The following is a 22503-nucleotide window of genomic DNA, read 5'->3' as shown; positions in this document are numbered from 1 at the left end:
TAGTCCCTATCTTATCTTATAGCAAAACATACACTACTTTTCTTGGGAAGCCTGGGTCAGCAGGCAAACTGTGTGATGACGTAATGGTGTGAGTTGTTGGTAGAATCTTTGGATAGGATGGCAATGATCAAAATGCAGAGGTGACTGGGGCATAGTGGTTCACTATGGGGTGAAATTTAGGAGGAACAGGGGTGGACTTTTCCTATTGTCTGCAAATTGTTTCAAGACACCTACAGATTAGGGTCACCAGAAAACATACAGTGGTGAGATTTTATACCCACTTCACCTTGGGGCCTCCCAACTTTTGACGTAAGGACCAAATCAAAACCATGAATGACGGGAATTTGCTCAGAACCACAAATAACTCACGGGAGTCCCATCATTCTTTGCTCACATTTAATTTTTATTTTGATTTTTTTTAATGCTGCACAACACAATATTTATTTCATTTGTTTCTTTTATTTCATTTTATTTGTTTGCTGCTGTTATTTTATTTATTTTTACTGAAAGTGAGAGGGAACTTTTGTGGCCTTTTTTCCTTTTTCTGTAGGCCGCCTTAAGCTTTCTAAATTTGGAACATCTAAGCAAGCTGAAGGGAAAAGGGGGTTTCGCAAAATCACTCGGGGGAAGGGAAAGGTTGCTTTGTTAATCATGCCCTATGGTGGGTGATTAACTGCTTGTACAATTACGTTTCACTTTTAATTAATTGTGCTTAAGGCTTTAATTAAATTTGGGGGTTCCCTTCTTAGAGCAGCTCGTACTGACGAAGGTGCATGCGCTGAATGATGTCACGGCAGTCGTTGAACACACGGCGGATGTTCTCAGTGTCCACAGCGCAGGTGAAATGAGGGTAGCAGTAGTGACGCCCATCTCCACTGGCAGTGCTGATCCTCTGCGGGCACAAACAAGGGGACTTGTCAGTGACACCCTCGCCAGGAACCACCCTATCCCTGATGGGGACACCAACCAGGGACGGCTGTCAGCCAGCCTCTGATGTCATATGAAAACAAAAGCAAAAGGAGGGGCACAAAGAGCTCAAATCCACACTGGATGTGCGTGAACTAAAACCATGGAACTGGGTAGCTGAACCCCTGAATTTGGAATTAAGTAAATTTACATCCATGAGAAAAAGAGGAGCAACAAGAGAGGAAACTAAAGACAGGCTCGACTCACCAGAAACTCATCTCGAATGAAGTACTTGGCCCGGGTCACGCGTGGGTCCTCTCCGGGCTCGGGAGTAGCTATAAAAAAAAGGGAATACATATTAATGTAATTAAAAATTCAAGCAGAGCTGGGGTGCTAGCATCTCTGTAGCTCCTGAAGTCTTCAAAACCCTGATTTTTCCATATGAGAATTAGTGGGAGTGCGTTTTTCTTGCTTCTCTTATAGATCCTTTATGGTTTGGTGGTGGGAGGGGGATGGGGGTTTTCGGCCTGACCGTTTGAAAAAGAACCACCGCAATGAACAGCCAGCAAGAGTGGAAGCCATACACACCATCCTCAGGAGTAGTGTAGCGAGCAAATTCTGGAAAGTAGTCCTCAATCTTCGATTTCCCAGCAAGGACTTTCTCAGCGAGCAGATCTTGCTTGTTGAGGAACAGAATCACAGAGATGGTGCGCAGCCATCTACAAGAAGGGAGGCTGTGTGAATGCTTGGGAGAAGCGCGCTTTCGGCCAGGGGTCTGGAATGCTTGCACAGGGTTCTTCTCTATAAACAGTGCAGACCAGGGCCTCCTGGGCAAGCGCAGGGGGTGGGCGGTCACTCCACAAACCTGTTGTTCCAGATGCTCTTGAAGAGGTTCAGAGCCTCCTGCAGGCGGTTGGTCTGGTTGTCCTCCCGGATGACCATGTTGTAGCTGCTGCTGGCCACCACGAAGATGATGGCAGTCACATCTTAACCAAAGAGAGCAAAGCCAAGAGCGTGAGCAGCGACCCTGATCCCTAACAACACAGAAGCAAAGCGTTCTTTACGAACAGCCAAGCCCACAGCATCCTACCGTTGAAGCACTGGATCCACTTGCGGCGTTCATCGCGCTGGCCACCCACGTCAAACATGCTGGTGGGGAGGAGGACAGCTGGTTATTCCAGAGGGACTGGGGTGAATGTCAAGAAACCATGATCTCTGTTATATAAAAAGGTAACAGTTGGCTTACTGGAAGTTGACTTTGTCCACCTGGAACTTGGTCTCAAAGATTCCAGAAGTCAGGACACGGCAGCGAAGCAGGTCCTGAAACAAAATTGAGGTCAATGGATCTCACCAAAGCCAACCGAAACAGTAATAATTGCCAATCTAAAGCAAAGGTCTGGAGTAGTTTGGAAAGAGGGCTCAGAGTCCTCTGGTGGTGAGGGGTTTTGCACACCTGATCGCTCGGCACGTAGTCAGCCTGCTTGATCACGTCGATCTTGTCCAGGAAGCTGGGAGAAAAAGAAAGACACGTGGGGTGTTCACAACGCTCACATCAATTTGCCAACTATTTGTGTCTCTCTACAAGGTCAGGCTCAACGGAAGTGACCGTCCCACAGTTATGCAGCACTAAGTCAATGGCACATTTGCTTGTGTGTTGGTTACATTTGTAACTCAAAGCTGATGCCTTAAGAAGGTTAGGGCAAACAGGATTTAAGATAAATAATTTTAGGAATCAGGGAACTCTAGATGCGTCTAGCAGCTAGCCTGTGGCCTCGATGCAGTGGGGCCACACAAACAGCACAGCACAGTGGTGGGGCTTTGTTCTTCGTGTTTATTTTTATTTTTTCTATTTTTCTTTTTTATTCTTTACTTAGCTTGTTTATTCCTGTTGCTCTCTGGCAATATTCTTGATTTTTAGAAGGTTTTATGCATATCAACCAGTAGAGAAAGGACCCCAAAACCAGGCTGGCCTATCACATTCTGTGCCATTTGGTAATGCTTGACAAAAACATTTTAATTTTCAAATTGCTTGATTAAAATGGCAAACAGTTTGAAAATTGTATACCTCTATATCATTCAGTTAAAAAAAAATAAAGTGACATTCTTAAAAACATCAAGGACTTTCCCCTCAAGGGCACACGAGATTGTTTTAGTTACTGAGAATCTGTATCCCTTCCTTCTTACTTTTTAAGAATCTCATTGATTAAAGAGAACAAAAGAGGTTGGCACAAAGGGGCCCTTCTCGCCCTAGCCATCCTGAACAGGAAACAAACACAAAGTTCTCTTCCGTTCTGTTTGGTCCATGAAATAGAACACTCCAGATATTACGCTTTTCATTAAAAAAGCATCTTGTTTGTGTTGCTTGACTAGACACACAGGAAAATTTACTTTTGAAAGATTGGGGTAATTAATATGGAAAATTAATGTTAAAACCAGTTGTTTTTTGGAGGGAGGGGCATGTAGAGATTGGAATTGTTTTAAAGCGGGCTAACGAGAAAAGAAAATCATAAAGAGAGAAAAGTTTATTTAAAGAAACTGCCTAAGTTTTCTGTTCCCCTCTTCCTTTTTACTAGTTCAGAGTTAGTCTGGCTTAGAGGATATACTAACTTGCCCAATCAATCTTACATTACAGCGCCAGTCCAGAAATAGCGCCCCAGCCGCCCTGGCCTCCAGCATGTTACCATGGCAACAGAACCACAGTTCTATAAATAGATCATCAGCACCAAATCTTGTGAGAGAGACATCTGGAGTGGAGCCAGCCAAACCCCAGCTCAACAAATAAAAATAGGCAGCTTAAGAAATGGGCACACTACCAGTATCTGAACTTTAACATAAAGGCAGTTCAACCAGAAACGTGCCGGCCACGGCAGATGCAGGGCTGTTTGAGCCACGGGTGAGGGCGGACATTTTAAAAGTTCTAAGCTGCGTTGTTCTCTTTTTCTCTGAGTTTCCTGAAAACTTTTCATGATCTATACAAATGGTGCAGTTTTCAGACAAAGTTTCAGGAGTAATGAAGTGTTGCTTAAAAAAACCCCAAAAACTTCTAAATGATTTGAGAGAGAAAACGAAACCCGACAAAATTCAACAATCTGGCTAAGCTACTGTTAATTAACGAAACTGGGACTCCCTGCCCCCCCCAGCATTCAGAACTGGGGTGGTTAAACTCTCTTAATCTTGTACCTGTACTTAACTTCTGACTTGGATCCAAAATACAAAATGCAAACAATTCCAGGATTTCCATTTGTTTTGCGTTACTATAATTAGCGCTTCCAGCTTTTGGTTCGAACTTTTGAGAAAATCAGGGACTTTGTTGAAGAAGGAGTGGGGGCTGGGGGCCACAGGGACCAGCCAAGATGGACTGTTTTTTTCTGTTCCTTGAAAAAATATACACATTTGCTTGTATATTAAACCGTGGAATATCTATGTATGTGGCAATGGAAAAGAAAGGAATTTCCTATGGGAAGGCAGGGCTGGGGTTGATGGATTGCACAGACCCTAACAGAGGCCTATATGATTTATAGATGAACAGTATCACCTCTTCCTCCCTCCTGTTTATTCAGGTGGTTTTCACAATCAGTTCCTTGGGCTTGAGGCTACTAAGTAAAGCAATCTTAGCCCTTGGTGAGTCAGCCTGGCACCTTGGTTCTGATTAGCTAATACTTCCTATAGCAAAATCAGTTCCGAGTTGCAGCTACTTGTAATAAGGATGGCTAAAACATCAAACCTCTACTAGACTCCCCTGCCCCAAGTCACAAGACACTCCTACTTCAGAATATCATTAACTGAGACTGCTTTGTGCATTTCTGCAGCATCAACAAACAAAAGATATCTTTACATTTTTGGCTGGGCGTGGTGGCTCATGCCTGTAATCCCAGCACTTTGGGAGGCCGAGGCAGGTGGATCACAAGGTCAGGAGTTCGAGACCAGCCTGGCCAATATGGTGAAACCCCATCTCTACTAAAAATACAAAAATTAGCTGGGTGTGGCGGCAGGCACCTGTAGTCCCAGCTACTCGGGAGGCTGAGGCAGGAGAATCACTTGAACCCAGGAGGCAGAGGTTGCAGTGAGCCAAGGTCGCACCACTGCACTCCAGCCTGGGTGACAGAGTGAGACTCCGTTTCAAAAAAATAATAATAATCTTTACATATTTTTTAAATAACCCTGACCACCACATGCTTGCTATATCATGTGCAAGATGAGGGAAGCCATAAACTATTTCAAAGGCAACTTTCTAGCTATCGGGTACGATGTCCTCTGGGAGAGACCATGGTGGGTGACAGGGACAGAGGGCGATCCCTGAGGCAATGGTAAGTCAGGTGTTAGGCAGCAAGGGAAGCAGCCTGGGCATCAGGTAGAGTTGTGCAATAAAGTCTGTGTTTTAAGTTCCCCCTTCTTCATTTGCCAACACACCAACCAGGTGAGCCCACCTTTATGAGTGACTTTGGAGAAAGATGCTTTTCCCATTGCTACCGCAGGCCTTAACCTGTCCTCCTCGCAGGTAGTAATTTGTTTTATTTGAAAATAACCCCACCACGGTATTGTACTGCTTAGGTGTATAGTTTAGGATTTAAAATCCACTGACCACTTACCATCCTTGAATCAAGACCCGGTGAGAAGGAATAAATACGGATATGAAATAGAGTTCAAAAGTCAAGACAACACAAAAACAAACTCTACCTAGAGTCACTAGGATCTAGTAACACTAGGCAGCTACTAGAGTCGCTTACCTGAGAGCAGAAATAGTTCAATCAACAACTACCAAGGAGAGAGGAGGCGTAGCTACGTCTTCACCGTTCCTCTTTGTTATGTTTTAAAATTACAGCAATAAAATATAGCATTTTTACATTATTCAAAATGTGAGCACTGCCCTATTTCCCTAAATGCTTAGGGTCAATTCAATTAATTACTTCCTACTAATTATGAATACTATGAAACTCATCATCATTTTGCTCTAACAGGCTTTAAATGTTTATATAAAATAATGTCGCTGCACTAAAATAAAAATGATGCAATTAAGGACTTTATAAATAAACAATTGAATCAGATTAGAACTTTCTGCCAGTGGGGTAACTGGTTGGCTTCTAAGAAAGGAATCATCAACAAGTAACTTTCAAAGCAGGACCACAGGTTTTCATGTTTTCTTGTTTTTGCCTGTTTTATGTGCTGACGGGTTGGGTGGCGGTTACTTACTACTGGGCACAGTCAATCAGCTGGTACTCGTTGGAGCGTTCATAGCAGGCACGCACTCCTTCATCCTCCCACAGAGCCTTGGCATGCTCATAGAATTCCTGAAAGTGAACACAAGAAAGTTTAGAGAAAGGCAAGAGCTTGAACTAATCAACAACACTGTCATTCGAACCCTGAGACCAGAGTTCCCTACGTGACCGACGCTTGGTGTGATTTTGAATTTTGAGCCCAATTAATGAATTAATGCTCACAAAGAACTTTAATTCAACACGTTAAACATATTCAAAAGTTCACGCAATTAGCTGCTGGGTCTTATTGTGAATTACTGGTTTTGGGTAGTTTCTTTTCTCGTGTGTAGGGGGAATGGGGTAAGCTGAGTAATTTAGTTTCTTCACAGAATTGTTTAGGAAGAATATACACTAAATGTGTTAGAATATGCCAATAAATGGTTCAATGTTGTGAAAATAAGAAACTTCATTTGTAAGATGTGCTGGGACTAAATTTGCCTCCTGGGAAAATGTGAATCTTACCAAAAAAAATGATGATGGGGGACGTGTAGGCAGGAACGTAAAAGTTCAGATGTTAGTAGGACTAATAAAAAGTTATTGTTCGGATACATTTTTAATAGGCTGCTGTTTCCTTTTCCTATTAAATATAGAATCATATTTCAAGAAAGTCAGTGGGTTATATCATACATATTGTGTTTACTGCTTTTTTTCAAAATAATGCTATTTAAAAAGTTTAGCTATCCATACTAACTATATACCACTAATTTCTCCAATTTAAGTTTGCAGCCAAGTCCATCTAAAATATACAAACAAAAATTCCCACGAAAGCCTGACAAAAGGCAACAATAACTCATTGTTTTAGCTGTAGACAAGTCTCTTCCCTGTGGGTCTTACAAACGCATACATCTTTCCATCTCGTTTTCCGTTCCCCGCTTATAAGCCATTCTCCCCACGAAGGGGCCTAAACTTATATGCTTGGGCTTGAACAGTTTTTTGTTCCCTAAAAGTAGTTCTTTAGGGAGCCAACAGTGTCGTGCATCCAGAGGAAAGTCTTTTCCATATGTTCTATTTTATGATTTATTTTTGAGTTATAATTTAGATATATTTCACTTTTTTTAATAACGAGAAAAGATTTCATTTGCCCCAAGACAAGGACTGACTTTAGAAAACTCTTAATAAATGTTAAAAGGTCACCTGTTTAAAATGAGAATGTCTTCCATTTGGCACTTCACTGAGGCATCCCAAGGTACCTTAGGGCACTTCCAGTGGAGTAAATGGACAATTAGTATTTGTCTGCCATATTTAACATACAGTTTTGTTTGTCCTAAGATGGGAATGAGGGAATAATTAAGCCTGCCATAGCTCAGGACCTTTTTCCTCATAAAAATTTACAATCTAATAAAGTGAGATTGTAGTATTCAAGAGTGATGTTTGTTTGTGAGGACAGGTGAGCTAAGATGTAGAAGGGGTGACAGAATTTTGCTCATCCATCTTGAACAAAGCCCTCATGATTATTATTATTAAATTAAGGTTACACATGAAATTAACTTTTTCCTAAGGATGGACATCAGTGAAATGTGGTTTTGCCTGAAGTGTGGTTTGGATGCTCTTGCCCATGTGCAGGGCTGTCACTCATGTTCCTATATGGACACTGTGCTCAGGTGGGCGGGGCTAAGGCCACACAAGTCGGGGTGTAGCTTACGGGAGGGAAGTCAAAGTCAGGCACGTTCATCACACTCAGAATGTAGTCCACTCTGAACTGGTTCTCGGGGTTGGCCAGCTCCACGGGGGGCACCAGGTTGCTCATGGCGGCCACAATGGTCTGAAAATGATTTAGCAAAGCGGTCAGGGAACGGCACTGGCTGGGAGGGGGCTGCAAGACAGAAAGCACAAGGAGCCAGCACGTACTTCAATCGCCTCTTTCAGGTTGTTTTTGATGTCCTGCACTTTGGTTGCCTTCTCACTGCAGTGGGATTGAAAAGAAAAGAAAATCATATTGCACCATGTCAGTTAGGAGGAGTACTGCTTTCATAAAGATCTCCCGACTAAAAAGCATAGTATTCTGTTTTTCAGGGAGTTGTGGGTTCGGATCTGTGCAGATTGGAGGTAGCTGAATAAACATAGTTGCAAATTATAACCTCCCAAATGTGCCCTGAGGACACGCCCAATGGGGCAGATTAGCAAATTGCCTTAGCAATCATGACTGTACCAGAAGTTGCATGCAGCTCATTTAATCTTTCATGGGCTTGAAGCCCCCACACTACATACTAACACTTCCTAAAGGCTTCTCCTGGTCCTATCAACATCTGGGTAGGGGTGAGGCTGGAGTGATAGGTCACTATGAGGTTGGGGTGGAGCAAAACAGTCCCATGGTTTGACTTGGAATTAACTCAGTTGCTAGATTAGCATACTGAGAGAACCAGTGAGCACAGGTGGTGGTGTTTATAATAGTTCATTACAGGAGCCCGGGTGTCGTGGCTCACACCTGTAATCCCAGCACTTTGGGAGGCTGAGGCGGGCAGACTGCCTGAGGTCAGGAGTTGGAGACCAGTCTGGCCAACATGGTGAAACCCTGTCTCTACTAAAAACACACAAAAAAACTAGCTGGGCACGGTGGCATGCGCCTGTAATCCCAGCTACAAGGGAGGCTGAGGCAGGAGAATCGCTTGAACCCGGGAGGCGGAGGTTGCAGTAAGCTGAGATGGCACCACTGCACTCCAGCCAGGGTGAGTGAGACTCCGTCAAAAAAAAAAAAAAAAAAAAAAAGTCGTATGTGCGATGCTCCAGGCACTGCAGCTAGCAGCAATGAAACTTCTAGTTCATGATGTTAGTGCATGTTGGTCCATGTGCAATAGGAATCAAATAAGATTCCACCCCCTAGAAGGCCTTATAATCTAAGGGGGAGGGGAGGTCAGATCCCACTGGTAAGTAGAGGTTGAAGGTTTTGTAGCTTTTCCTTGACTTTAACTCAGCCACATGGGATGGCCTGCGTGGTCTTTATGGAATGATCTATATTCAGGGTCACTGGTCCCACAGGTAAAGGCCACACCCTTTGGCTTCTGGGGACCGTAACAGAATGTTAATTTTTGTACCAGATTACACTGATCCAAATGCTGTATGTTTTTCAGAAACTAGCCTTCATTCGAAGCACAGCCAGGGAAGGTTCTCGAGTTTATGTTTTTAGAGGGCAAGAAAAGGCCTCTTGTGTGGAGTATGTATCTCATCAGGTCTATAGCCCAAAAATGGAACCAGCACACACAGCACACCTGCTGTACCTGTTAGGCCCTGGGAGGTGAGGGCGTTGTCATGCGGAAAAAAGGTGCTACGGTCCTGCCCCTCTGACAGGGAAACTGAGGTCGAGAGGGGGGAGTCACCGAGGCAGAAACCAATGGGAGTGGGAGATGGAGGGGACACAGTTTATCTTTTTCACGGTTTGTATATATATATATATTTTTTTTAATCTTTTGAGAGTCCCAGTTTTTGAAGCATTCACTTGGCTGATTCACCAATTCATAGACTGGAGTAGAAATTAAAACATATAATCCCTCCAGACTAGAACATGACAGTTAAGGCAGAGGAAAGGCGAAGGGAGGTTAATTAGCAAGAGCAGACGAGCAGGGCAGGGCAGTCAGTGGAGCAGCAGGGGTGGGGGGCGGGGACGGACGGTGGGGTCAAGTGCGGGCCTGTCGACAGGCCTTCCACAAACCATTTGGTCTTTCCTTTCTCAAAGAATTATACTTGCAAATTTATTCTTTCTGAATAAATGTCTGTGTACTTCTGGGCCTTCACCTGCTGAAGGATCCCATCTCGCCCCTTTCCTACGTGAAGCCCCTTTCACTGCACCACTGCTCTTCTACATTGGGTGAAGAGCTGGCGAAGTTCAGAGGGGCCACGCTCATTAGTGGTGGGGGGTGTCTGGGGTGGGGAGGGGGGACAGATGTTGCCAGGAATCTCCTCAGGGCCATTTAAGTAAAAGTGCTGCAGGTCCCGAGAATCTCAGAAACACAGATGACAGGGAGGTGAGCGAGCTTCAGGCCTTGTGTACAAATCTGAAATCTGATTCTGGCCCCCAGACTCTTAAAGCAACCACCTTAGAGTGAAAGGGAGTGAGTCCTGACCGCTCTGTGCGACGGTCTGCTTTGTATGTGCAGAATCAAAGCTCATTTCTGAAATTAAGAATTCCCGGCCTTGGTATTACAGTCTAACATCGATTATTTAGATGTTATAAATTAAAAGGACATGTGTTTGATGGTCCCCAATGTTCACTTTTGAATTCAGAATTTACCTAAAACCGCCTAGGGCAAATCTATTCCCATTCATTAAAAGCAGGCTCCACTTCATAGGTAATGAAAGCTATTAACCTTTGGTTTTGAGGTTCCACAATAGTAAAATTAAATACATTCGGGTACTAAATATCCAAATCTGCATACAGCGAGAGAAAAGTATTTCCAGAAACAAGTTTCTTTCATTCAGTTTGATATTTTGGTCTAAGCAGTAGTATGATAATTGGAAAACTTCCCGTCTTAAAATACGGATATTTTGAGAACGTGTTCAGTATTCATCTACGTATGTGAATAGGTGTGGGAGTATATCAAGTATAAAACAGCTAAAATAGAAATCTAAAATCTAATTCGGGTGTGTAATACTAAAACATAAAATTCTTCCATTGAAGCAATTACTATGTAGATGGAGATATTATACTGGGGGTTGGCAGGTTTATCATCACTTTTACTATTGTTTAATGAATTTAACGTTGATTGTGAAATTCAGAGAAAATTCCTTAGATGTCTTTAAACTACTCAACAAAGGCAAAACATATGCCATTAGCTAGAATTCTGATTCGTTACAAAATTGGGACTAAGGCTGGAAGTACTTTTAGGGTCTTGGTTCCTCCTCCCCCCCCTTCTATGTATACAGCAGATGGGATGCGTTCAGTTTTCAAGAGCTCCTCCCCTCCCCCTGCTTCAGCTAACTAAGTGGTGGGGGAGGCCATTCAGGTCTCCACCTTAATCCTTGTGCTTTGGTGGGAAAAGACAGACAAAGGAAGGAAGACAGAAGACAGACGCGAGATACAGGGATTGCTGAAACATGCAGAGAATTTTTATTTATCATGAATGTTAATACTTATATTGACTTGCAGAACAGAGTCAGAGAGACGTGCAGGCCAAGGTATTAGTAGGGTTCAAGGGTTTAGCAGGACATCTAGTACACGGTAGGTTGCTCACTAAGGACTTGTCATATCTTGCTCAAATGCCAACTTTTGGTACAGCAGATTGTCAATTAGTCATTTCTTATAGAGATGCCTTTTTGGATAGTTGTCATACTACATTTCTGCCAATTAAGGATTTCAGTCCATTTTTCGTTTTTTCAATCATCGTTTAAGGTCAGGTAGCAGGGGCCCCATCCCCCCTCCCCCCCAGATAACAGAATAGTATTCTTATTAGAAGTTCCTAAGACCGAGCAATTCCAGCATGCAAATTGTGATAGGACATAGCCGGGAAGATGAGAAACTGTAGCCATCATCTAGGGATATTATATTCTAAAAGAAACAGATGAACAAACATGTGTCAGTTACTTTGTCCCCAGACCCCAATATCTTTGCCCCTCCCCTCCCCGGCCACAGAAGCTGTTTCTTTGAGATGCCCTAAACTAAGCCAATGGTTCTGGATGATCTCATGAGAAACGGCCACTCCACCACTGCATGCTAAATACACAGCAGAGCTAGAGTGGTTACCTGGCATGCGTGTGTGTGTGCGCGGCGCGTGTGGCTGTGTGTGCGTGTGATGTGTGTGCGTGTCTGTGTATGCATGTGCATGTGTGTGCGTGTGTGTGTGTGTGATGGGTGTGGGGATGCAGGAAGCAAAGAAAAAATAATTTGATAATGAATGGAAAAATAAAAGATGCCATCATGAATTTCCTTATCCACCAGCTAACGTAAAGTGCCTTTGATTCAAATAAATTTGATCATTTTTAAAAGGCCAGAGGCTTTTCGAGATGATTCTTAATGACCTGCTGCAAGGTACCAAGGCGGTTTTCAAAATTAAAGACGGTGCAGCATTGCATATTTTAATAAAGGAAACAAATTTTGTCTCAAAGAGGTCTGAAATTTTAAAATCAGACCAACCAGTGGGTAGATGGAATTTAGTAGATAGTTTTAAAACAAGTAGCTGGTTCAAATGGAGAGCTGGGGGAAAACAGAAACCATACGGAAAAACATTAATTCTCAAAATCCTAAACTGATCATCCAAGGCTGAAATCTATAACTTTCCCCCAGCTGGATCGCATTCTACTTTAAGCATGGCCAAAAAAATTTATGTTACGCACTTTACTTGCTCCAAAATGTCAGGAAATTGTGTGTTATTCACAAATGTATGCCAATATGGCTGATGGTCCTTTAAATGATTTTTATTTTCTTCCCGGGTCTCTGGCCTCAGTTTCCCAGTATGATCTTCATGTTTGTTTTGTTTGTTAACAATTTTTTCTGGTTTTGAATGTGCCTACCCATCGCTGTTGCTCCTTGCAGCCTGCGGGTCCTCTTCGCCGCCCCTTTTAAAGAGAGATTGAAAGCTCACCTAATCTGCAAGGCACCGCAACGTCACACAAACCCCACACAGTCTCTCTACATTCCTAAACAATCAGCCAAGAGCAAAAGCAACAATTCGCGCGCCATCCATCCTCCCGGCAATTCTTAGGTCGCCTCTCTGGCTAAATTGGAACATCCACTGAGACTGCAGGCCATGGGGGAAGAATCCCACACCTTTGCTGCAGTATTAACAGAGCTCTCTGGAGACTCTGGTCGGAGACAGGAGGGATGGATAATTGTTTTCTTGTGCTTTCACTAAACGTACACGCATTAGGGAGCTAAAGCAGTGATTTATCTCACGATTCTTTGGAGAATATGGCAGCGCATAAGGCTCCTAATTCTCCCAGGTCAGAATCTTCCCAATGTTGTAACTTAAGGCACAAAGGCATAAACGGGGGAGATTTCTGCCCAGGATTTCCTGCAAAACTAATGACCTCACTTCTTGCAGTGGAAGGAAACTACCTATAAAATGGTTTTATTTATAAATAATTGTTCCCCACAAATTGTCATTAAACTATGTCTGGACTGTGATGTAGCAAAAAAAATTTCGAAGAACAAAAGCCCACCCACCACCACCACAGAAAAAACAAAAAGAACAAAAGCCCACCCACCACCACCACGGAAAAAAGAAAAAGAAAAAAAAAACCAAAAACCCAAACCCGATCTTCATAAACAGTAGGAATTCCTCCTTGAAGGCCGAAGGGCAGCATTCTACAGTTTGGTAATTGATTAGCTTAGTTCAACCAATGTTAATGGTGTTTATGTTTTGTTTTTGTTTTGTTCCTGGCACTAAATGTAAGAAAGAGAGTTAGTTTTGAGTTAGAAAATCCGCATCCAACCTCTGTATTTCTGAAGGTCCAATCAGTATTATCTTACTCTTAAAAATGTAATAATCAGCATGGCAGCCCGCAGAGAGTTAAGGCAAATTTAATAGCTCAGCCGAGCCCTAACAAAACGCAAGATCAGGGAGGAAAAACCCTGTACCACCCAGACCACCCTTTAGGGACAGATGTCACTGTCTCATAGGGAATTCCTAGTTAAGAAGGAAATAGCTTTTGTTGCAATACCGCAGTGAGGAAAAAGAAAAAAGGAGGCAGTTGGATGAGATAAAAATAAGGTATCTAGGCTCCCATGAGGAATACCCCTGTAAACCCTCTCACAGGCTAAATTTAACGTATCTGTGCCCTTGTCTGCAAAGAAAGCAAACTGGGAATGTTGCTTCCTCTTTCCAAAAAGAAAACAGAAAAGAGAAGTTCTGGTTTAAAACCCTTGCCTGGTGTTACAGGCTGGCTCGCTTAGGGAGGAGAATCCTTTCTATAAAAATTTTTAAATTTTAGGGCAATCTGTAATGAAGCTGTCAGTAATTTATTTCAAAGGTGACTTAGCTTCCATCCGACTCAAGCTAAGGTAAACAGTGGCTGCTGCATCTTTGAAAAATGCTAGCCATGTCCAGTCTTCATCAAAATATTTATCTAGAGGATACATGGTCAAATTATTTTTGCTTAACTACTCTCATGAATAAGTAAGTACTCCTGCAAGTTGCAGGGGGAAAATTTATGCAAGACTTTTCTTCAAATGACAGATTCATGGTTGGAAGTCTGTCTCAGGGTTTTTATTTATTGTCAGGATGGCAGTCTCCGCTGGCAGGGCTTTATCGAGGGGTGTGTCAAGAATTAATTTCAGAATTGGTTGGTGACAAGTGATGCTGACTTACTCAATAGCACGTATGTGCATGTTGATAACCCATTGAGAGTCATAATCAGATGAGTGAAGAAGCCCCCTCTGCATCCCAACCAATCCTTCTGAATTCAGGGTTAAAGTAGAAAAAGCATCCTCAACTAACAGGACTATTTACTATTTGTATGGGTGATGTCATCCTTCTCTAAACAATTATTTGATCTAACAAATTCTAGAATTCTCCATAAGGAGCTGCCTGCCTTGCTCTGAAAGGTGAAAAAGTTCACCTTTGTTTCCTGGATGCTTAGTGACTAGTAAAGGTTTTTTTGTTTGTTTTGTTTGTTTTTTTGGGGGGGTGGTTGGTATAATTAAACGCTACCACCTTGACTCCAACTCCCCTTTTGAAATGGAAGCCAAAGCAACTCAAGGTTAAATTTTCAATCGAATCCAAGTTTAAGAAAGGGAACAGGACTGTGCTAACCAGCTAGTAATTACAAACTAGTGCCTTCAGGTGCTTGAAATCTAGTGCGGTTAATGCTCTCATACCAGTGAAAACAGACTGGTCAACTTAGTTTTTTTTTTTTTTTTTTTTTTTAACACGTTTTGTTACATGAGAACGATGGGTAGGCCCCATCTGGGGTCTTGGGGAGAAAAGCAAGTTCCCCGATTTATTGAATGTTCCCTGTTTGCATTTCCCATGCCAGGCAGGGCTTCCTAACTCGTCTCACAGGTCTAATACAAAGTCTCTCCTGTTTAATCTTCATTCCCACTACGGATTGCCACATTGTGCTATACCAGGATACCTGGGAGGACTTTTCAAAGGCAAAAATGCCCCTCAGTGAGGCTGGGAGTGCCTAACTCCCAGTCTTCCCATCCTTTAAATAAATGTTCCCTCTTCTTTTCTGTAGGCACGGGTACTGATTTGTTTTTTGTTTTAAAGGGAAACAATGATTTACCCATAATGGTAATTTAAAGGGGGACAAAAAAAATGAGAAACTGTAAACACGGGCTGCCACTTCCAAATCTGTTTCTGGTGAGAATATTATGGAAACAATGTTTCCCTAATAGTTTAAAACATCCTGTGTTGGTTCATTACATTGAAATCTGCGTGAGGTGGGGTGGGGTGAATTTGCAGTGATCAGCATGGGCCGGACAAGGGGGCGGCCAAAGCCACGTTGAAGACACTGCAGTGATGTCTGGAGACTGTGGCAGGGACCTGGCCCGGAGAGGGGCTGTCACGGGGCCAAGTGCTGTCAAGCGTCCCCTGCAACCAGGCACGATTTTCTTGGGATAGGGAGATGTTTGTCACAAACACTGGTGCTTTCATCAGTAGTATTTGTTGCACCAAAGATCCAAGGGGGTGGGGGGTGAGGGACCCTAAAGAGCCCTTCCCAGGATTTTCTAATATGTAAATCAGGAAAAATTAAGTGAAAACTGGCTGCCCAGCCCCCAAAGCCCACCTATACTTCCTAAAGGTTAGTATAAAGTCTGTTCCTCTTACTTGGTGCCCCCCTGCACAGATTTGACACTTACTCTCCATTAAACCCATTAACATGCAGGATCCTCATCTGCTTCACAATGGTGCTTTTACCAGATTCTCCAGCACCTAGAAAATGAAAGTAAGTCTCAGGTTATGAAGGAGGCATTTTAACACTTTGGGCAGGGAGGACTGCTGTTGTTGTTTTGTTTTTCCATAGAAGCAACATGCAAAAAACCAAACACAAAATCATAGACTTGCAACTTTCCTTGACATTTCGACGCAGAGAAAAGGAAATCAATGTCCAATTCAGTGTCTACCTGCAGTATTTCACCATCCAAATAACAAACAAGAATTTAAGGTTTGCTGGTTTTAATTTTTCTTTTGATTGTTTAAAAAATTGTGGGGTGGTGTTGGAAAGGGGCAAAGAGAAGGAATGACGCAATTTTGTCATTTGTGGGGTAAACAAGAAAATTGAAGTTAAAACTGTGAAACTGAATCCCTGATACATGAACATTCACACATAAACATATCTAGACACATAATTTGTTGTCAGATGTTTCATGGTTAAAATACCCCGGATTCCCAACAATGCCCAGACACTGCAGTCTCTTCCACATCACGTAGCGATGCAGCACTTTCCTCCTAAACATTTTCACAACGCAGCTTCTTTCTGTGCAGGTTTCCTACCCCTTGGGCTACTTAAAAATCCACCCCTAAAACTGCATTACATTTTATCCACTTATCCATCCTCCTCTTTCCTCACAAACTATATCTTTCTAAAGATAAATTCCCTCTGGGTACCACTATGTTGCTGAGGAAAAGGGGAGACCCATCAGTTATCTGTCATCTTCTGGAAAAACCGCACTTTAACATCAAATACAGTTCCTGAGACCCTATTAGCATTAGGTAAACTGCAAAAACAACAGTAAAAAGTAATATAAGAACAAAACTTTAATCAAAAGGAAAACTATCCCTGGGAAGTACTGAATTTGAAAGATTCCAAGCCCTTCCCAACTCAAACAGTAGAAACACATGCCTCCATTTTAAATCATCTTTCATTTGTAAAAATACATACATGTTTCATGGAAAAAACACATTTCCATCAAGCTAGAGGGAGGATTGCTATTTTGCATCTTTTTTGCAATGCACATTCTGCAACAGATAACCCACGTGTGAAATTTTTTTGCCCTCCTTCCACACAAATCTGTTTTTACCTTTTTCTTTCTTTTTAACTTTTAATTGTATTGTTTTGTTTTAATGCCCAGATAGCAAAGCATTCCTCCTTTACTTGCCTTTTCACAAGCCCGTAATCAATATCTGTAAAAGTCAAAATTAGTTTCCACAGAAACATTGATTTCAAAGCAAACACTATCTTAATGAGCCTAACTCTGGTAAATTAAAAATATAAATGGCACTATTAAGAGAGGCCACGGAAACAATACGTAATATTTAGCAGGATCTCTAATATTCTAATTTCAGAAGTGTTAAACTGTGTAACAGTTACAGGACCTATCTTTCATAGGCAAAAACAGATCCGTGCCTCAGTTTCCACATTTATGAAATGTGGCTGAAAAATTATTTTAAGATCATTGTAGTTCTCTAATTCACTTAATTTTTATGTCATTAAGATGGAGTAAAAAGAGGATTTGGGGCATTATTAGGTTTCCTCTTTTGTGGGGAGGCATTATTTGGTGAGAATCACCATTTAAAAATGCAAAATGTTGTGTCACTGGCTTAAGCTGCAGATTCCTAGGCCAGAGGCAATCAATACATCATGATGTAATGTAGTCATATAGACTAGGACACTTAGATTAGCCCCCGTGACGCAAGGCGTGTTCTGAGTAACAGTCTCAAATTAAGTGGAGACTTTGTGATCACTGCACAAAAGGTGTTGGAAATTTTAAGATATCATTAGCATCACACTTGACTTAAAGTAGTATTGAGATAGCATTCACAGAAAAGATTCTAGACTTTTCCAGATTTATACTTTGAAATCAAGTTATACACATACTAATATCCCAACAGCATAATTCTGCTTTTAAAAGTTTTAGACAAGACAGCAACACATGTACCATTTAATTACAGACACTTATTTTCACTTAATTAGTAATTTTCTGCTTTTATAAATCTGGACCCAGGAGAACAAAGTCATGACCTATGCAAAAAGAGCAAACCAAAAGCCACCAAAGGAAAATAAGTAAGAACAGCCTTTTGTTATTTTCTTTATACTCAAGCTGTTTTGTTGAAATGTGACCACGAACTAGGTCTTAACCTAGCAAATTCACAAATTTATTCAGATAGCCAAATTATCAAGGAAGTGGAAAACTTCCATTTTTAATTAATGCTGTGTAATTCTTTTGGTCATTTCTTTACATTTTTTTCCCCCAAAACAGCACCTTAATAAAAAAAAAGGAGGAAAGGCCATCTCCTTATAGTTAACCTTTATTTATTATTATTTTTTAATCAGAGGAAAAATCGCAATCAAAAAAAGAAAAACCAAACAACTGTCACTTGATAAACAACTAATTAATGTCTTTTTATCTCTTCCCACCTGGAGGAAAAGTCTCCTTAGAGCACTCTCAATCCCCCCTCCCATCTTCAGAAGGACAAAAAAAAAAAAAAAAAAAAAAAAACCACGCCATTTCCAGACCAAGAAGCCATTTACAGACAAATGTCATTCTCCAGTTTTATCTGATTTGTGAATGTCTTTGTTTTTTCTTTTCACAAAGCACTCTCAATGTGGCAAGCCAGCAGGAAAATGTGTTTTTTTTAATGGTTTATTAAAATAGTGTTGGGGGGGCGCTGCTCGTGGTGGGTGGGGGGGGCAGCTGCTACAATTAATTCTCCGCTCTGCTTTTGAAAAAGCCTGCAAGTCTGGAAGGGGAAAAAAAGGTCATACTGTAAAATGACGTGTCATTTGGCTTCACTGGGCACTTCTCGTACTAACGCTATCCATTTTTTGGTGTTGGGGGGTGGTCTTATTTTATTTGACTCTCCTTCTCCTCCTTCCACGGCCCGGCCTGGCCCGGGACACGTCTGCTCCGCGCACACACAGTCGGTCCTGCCCGAAACGCACCAAGTCGCGCCCAGCGGCAACCGCCCTCCCTCCTCCCCTCGCCGCCCCCCTCCCGACTCCGGCGCCACGACTCCCTTGCGCCCCCTCCCCCCCACTGCACCACCTTTACCGCTCCGATCCTTTCCGAGGGGCTGATGTCACCAGCCCCCCCACTCTCCTCGGCCACTTCTCCCCGCCAAAGCCTCCCTTTGGCGAGGCCCCCTCCGCCACCACGGCGCCCCCCAGCGTCACCCCCTCCTCTCCTCGCCCCTTTCTTCCCCTCTTTCCCTCTCCCAACAAATCTCACACCCCACGGAGGCGGGTCCCCCTCCCTCTACCCGCCACCCGGTTTCCTGTCCCCGAAACCCTCTTTTTGTCGCAGTCTCCGGAGCCCCATGGGCTCCCCCTCCCCCTCCCCAACACGCACCCAAACCCCTGGCGTCGTGTAGGCCTCGCGGAAAAAGAGAGAAAGAGAGAGAGAGGGGGAGAGCGAGAGCAAGAGAGAGACACTGAGCGGGCAGGCCGGGGGAGGGGGACCCGCGCCCGCGTCGCCACGGCCCCCCGCCCCGTTTTTGAGCCCCCGCCCGGCCGAATCCGCGCCCCGGGGTCCCCCTTCCGGCCTCGCCCCCCACAGACAGAGCCCGCGAACGGGCGGGGGGCTCGGGAGCGCGCGCCCGGGGCGGGGGGCGGGCTCGGCGCGCGCGGCCTGCGGGGCGCCCTTCGAGGGCCCCCGGGCCGGGGCCGGCGCCCCCCGCCCGCCCTTACCCAGCAGCAGCAGGCGGTGCGTGGCCCGGTAGACCTGCTTGTCCTTCTGCAGCTGCTTCTCGATCTTTTTGTTGGCCTCACGCTGCGCCTTCTCCTCGTTGCGCTGGTCCTCGGTCTTACTGTTCCCGAGGCAGCCCATGGCGGCGGCGGCGGCGGCGGGGCGCGGCCGGGCTGCGGCGGCGGCGGGCGCGGGCGGCCTCACGCGGGCCGGGAGGGCCGGGGCAGCGCCGGGCGGGCGGGCCGGGCGCGGGCTCGGCTCCTCGGCAAGGAGCGCGCGGGGCGGACTGCGGGCCGCGGGCCGCGGGGCGCGCGGACGGGCGGGAAGGGGAGGGTGGTGTCGGTCGGACCGAGGGGCGCGCGCAGCTCCCCGCCCCTCGAGCCGAGGCCGAGGGGGCTGATGGCCGCCGCCGGGCCGAGGCGGACCAGAGCAGGAGCTGCGGGAGCTGCTGCCGCCGCTGCCGCCGCCGCCGCTCTTATTGCCTCGGCCGGGCCCCCGCCGCCGCCCCGAGCCAAAAGCGCCGCGGCGGGCGGGGGGAGGCGGGGGGAGGAGGAGGCGGCGGCGGCGAGGGGGGTGGAAGGAGGAGGAGGAGGAGGAGGAGGGCCGAGGAGCGGCCGCGGCGGCGGCGGCGGCGGCTAGGAGGGCGGGAGCCGGCGGAGGGAGGCGGCCCCCCGGGAGCCCGGGGAGGGGGTCCCTCCGCCCGCGCCCGGCCGGGGACGGGACGGGCCGGGGAGACGCCCCCCACCCCCCGGGCTCGGGCAGCAGCCCGGCTGAGCCGAGGGGGGAGAGGGGGCGTCTCCGCGCCAGTGACGACCCCTCGCACGACGCCAACGCTCCACCCCCCGGACCGCGTCGCCCGGCGCCCCCGAGGCCTCCTCCCCCTCCCGCGGGCGCCGCCGAGGGGCTGGGGTGGGCGGAAGGGGAGGGAGCGCGCGCCCGGACTTAGGAAAATTTTCGAAAGAGCGAGAGTCACAGAGAGCCAGAGAGCAGGAGTGTGGAAAAAGCGAGGCGAGCACGAACCAAAGGACAGAGCAACCGAAAAGGAAAATGTGTCCACACACACACACGAACACGAATAAAAACCCACACTACACAGCGATGGTGGTGTCTGGTGGCGGTGGCGGGGTGGGGGGTCAGACTAGATGAGCCGCTCCTCGCGCCCCCGGCGCCGGGCGCCATGGCCCGAGCCGAAGGCGCCTCTGGCCCCGGAGCGCCCGCGGCCTCTGCGCTTGGCGCGGCCGCCCAAGTAGGAGAAGAAAGCGCAGCCCAGGAACACTCGGAAGCAGCAGGTCGCCCCGAACACGAAGCCGCAGCCGCGGCCCTGCTCCGTGCGCTTCTGCAGCAGGAAGTTGAGCACCCACGAGGGGCTGCGCACCGAGAAGACCAGGAACACCACGAGGGGCAGGTGGGCGCTCAGCGCGCCAGCCTTGAGCGGCCCGGGCCGCCACACGATGCCCCCAATGCGCGGCGCCGCGTAGTAGGCGTCGTCCTCGTCGCTCGAGTCCGTGTCCCAGTCAGCCCAGGCCCTACTCGTGCCCCCGGCGGCGGCGCCCTCCTCGGCGCCCCCGACGGCGCCCTCCTCGGCGCCCTCGTCGGCGGCGGCGGCGGCCGCGGCGGCGGCGGCCTCGGGGCATCGGGCCTCCTCCTGGGCTTCTGGCACCTTCTTCTTCTTCTTCAGCATCTTCTCCATCTTCTTCCTCTCCTTCTCCTTCTTCTTCTCCTCCTTTCGCCTCTGCTCCAGCAGCTTCTTCTCGAGCTTCTTGCGCTCCTTGTCTGTTAGGAACTTTTCGGGGAGCGCCTCTCGCGCCGGGTTCTTGGGGTTCTTCGCGAGCTTCTCGGGGTCCCCGCTCTTCCGCGGCGCGAGCGGCTGTCTCGGCTCGACCAACGCCGCAGCCGCCGCCGCAGCTTCGGCAGCCACCTCGGCAGCCGCCGCGGCCGTCTTCTTCTCGCTCTCCGCCGCCCGGGCTTTGAGCTTCATGGCCATCTTCAGCATGGTGGCCCGGCCACCTCGGGGAGCTCGGCTCGCGCCTGGCCCGGGCTCCCTGCTTGCCCCCGGCCTCGGGCTGCCCGGCCCCCGTGCGCCCCGTGTCGGGGGGCTTGGCTGCGGTTCCCGCCGCGCTGCCCCGGGGCCGCGGAGCGCGGCTGCCCGGGCTTCGGGCTGCTGGGCTGGCTGCCTAAGAGTTAGCGCCAAAAAGGATGAGCAAACGAAAAAGGGACAAGAACAAACCAAAAAGCACCCAACAACAGCGAGAAACCAAAAAGCACCAAGAAATGTCAACTCAAAAAGAAAAGTGCAAAGGCGCGGATGGCAGGAGTCTGTTTACCCTCAGGCGCTCCTTGGTTTGGCTCTTGGGCACGCCAATGGAGAAGAGAAAAGAGAGAGAATTGGGGGGTGCCCGGAGGCGCCCCGGGGCAAGGCAGCGGCGCCCGGGCGCCCCTGCCTTGTCCCGGACCCGGCGGCTCTTGCCTGCGCCGGGCGACTCGCACTTCCGCGGGAGGCCCCGGCGCTCCCCGACTTACATGTGAGTGAGGTGCACTCACACGCAAGGCAGCGCCTGCCGGCCGCCCGCCGCCGCCCCGCGCCGGGACAGGGGCTCGCTCCAGCCGCCGCGCCGCAGCCCGGAGCCAGAGAGCAGGGGAGCGCCGCGCCGGCCAGCCACCTGACGCAGCCCGCTCCGCGGTGCCGACGCGACTGAGTGTCCCCGCCGGGGAGCAGAGCTTCTAACCGGCCCCGATGACGCCCCAGCCTCTTCAGAGGACCGACCCATAGCAGCGGCCCCTATAAACCGAAGGGGAAGCGCGAAAAATCGGCCCACCGGGGACGCACCCAAATGGGCCGCCGCG

At 46.9% G+C, this 22503-nt stretch overlaps 3 protein-coding genes across 11 annotated transcripts in view; all 3 read right to left on the bottom strand.

The window, feature by feature from the left end:
* Positions 1-382: 382 nt before the first annotated feature.
* The window catches only part of GNAS (GNAS complex locus), a 70617-nt gene continuing 48496 nt past the window's right edge, over positions 383-22503 (bottom strand). The window contains exons 1-13 of one of the 9 annotated variants that reach the window (XM_034947361.4): positions 19662-20207; positions 15895-15967; positions 12603-12647; positions 8010-8064; positions 7804-7923; positions 6097-6194; positions 2360-2414; positions 2153-2226; positions 1997-2055; positions 1772-1892; positions 1495-1625; positions 1174-1241; positions 383-892 (exon numbers count right to left, since the gene is read on the bottom strand). In XM_034947361.4, the coding sequence (XP_034803252.1) occupies positions 746-892; positions 1174-1241; positions 1495-1625; positions 1772-1892; positions 1997-2055; positions 2153-2226; positions 2360-2414; positions 6097-6194; positions 7804-7923; positions 8010-8064; positions 12603-12647; positions 15895-15967; positions 19662-19800 (1185 nt within the window). In that variant the 5' untranslated portion in view covers positions 19801-20207 and the 3' untranslated portion in view covers positions 383-745. Of the gene's footprint in view, positions 893-1173; positions 1242-1494; positions 1626-1771; positions 1893-1996; positions 2056-2152; positions 2227-2359; positions 2415-6096; positions 6195-7803; positions 7924-8009; positions 8069-11179; positions 11641-12602; positions 12648-15894; positions 15968-19661; positions 20450-22503 lie in introns of those variants that run through there. The other 8 variants (XM_055105009.2, XM_034947364.2, XM_063601103.1 and 5 more) reach the window with 8 other exon arrangements.
* Positions 15906-22503, bottom strand: part of LOC117974231 (neuroendocrine secretory protein 55) — a 55737-nt gene continuing 49139 nt past the window's right edge. Inside the window, exon 2 of the mRNA XM_055105013.1 lies at positions 15906-15967. The gene's annotated coding sequence lies outside the window, so the exon portion shown is untranslated. The remainder of the gene's footprint in view (positions 15968-22503) is intronic.
* Positions 20456-22420, bottom strand: LOC134729695 (uncharacterized). The gene is made up of 2 exons (XM_063601105.1): positions 22180-22420; positions 20456-22007 (listed from the first exon to the last, which is right to left on the bottom strand). The coding sequence occupies exon 2, from the start codon at positions 21650-21652 to the stop codon at positions 20798-20800; it is 855 nt and encodes a 284-aa protein (XP_063457175.1). The 5' UTR covers positions 21653-22007; positions 22180-22420; the 3' UTR covers positions 20456-20797.

Source organism: Pan paniscus, chromosome 21 (genome assembly GCF_029289425.2).
Source record: "Pan paniscus chromosome 21, NHGRI_mPanPan1-v2.0_pri, whole genome shotgun sequence".
Lineage (NCBI taxonomy): Eukaryota > Metazoa > Chordata > Mammalia > Primates > Hominidae > Pan > Pan paniscus.
The sequence above is the reverse complement of the archived record's forward strand: the minus strand, read 5'-3'. Positions and strand labels throughout refer to the sequence as shown.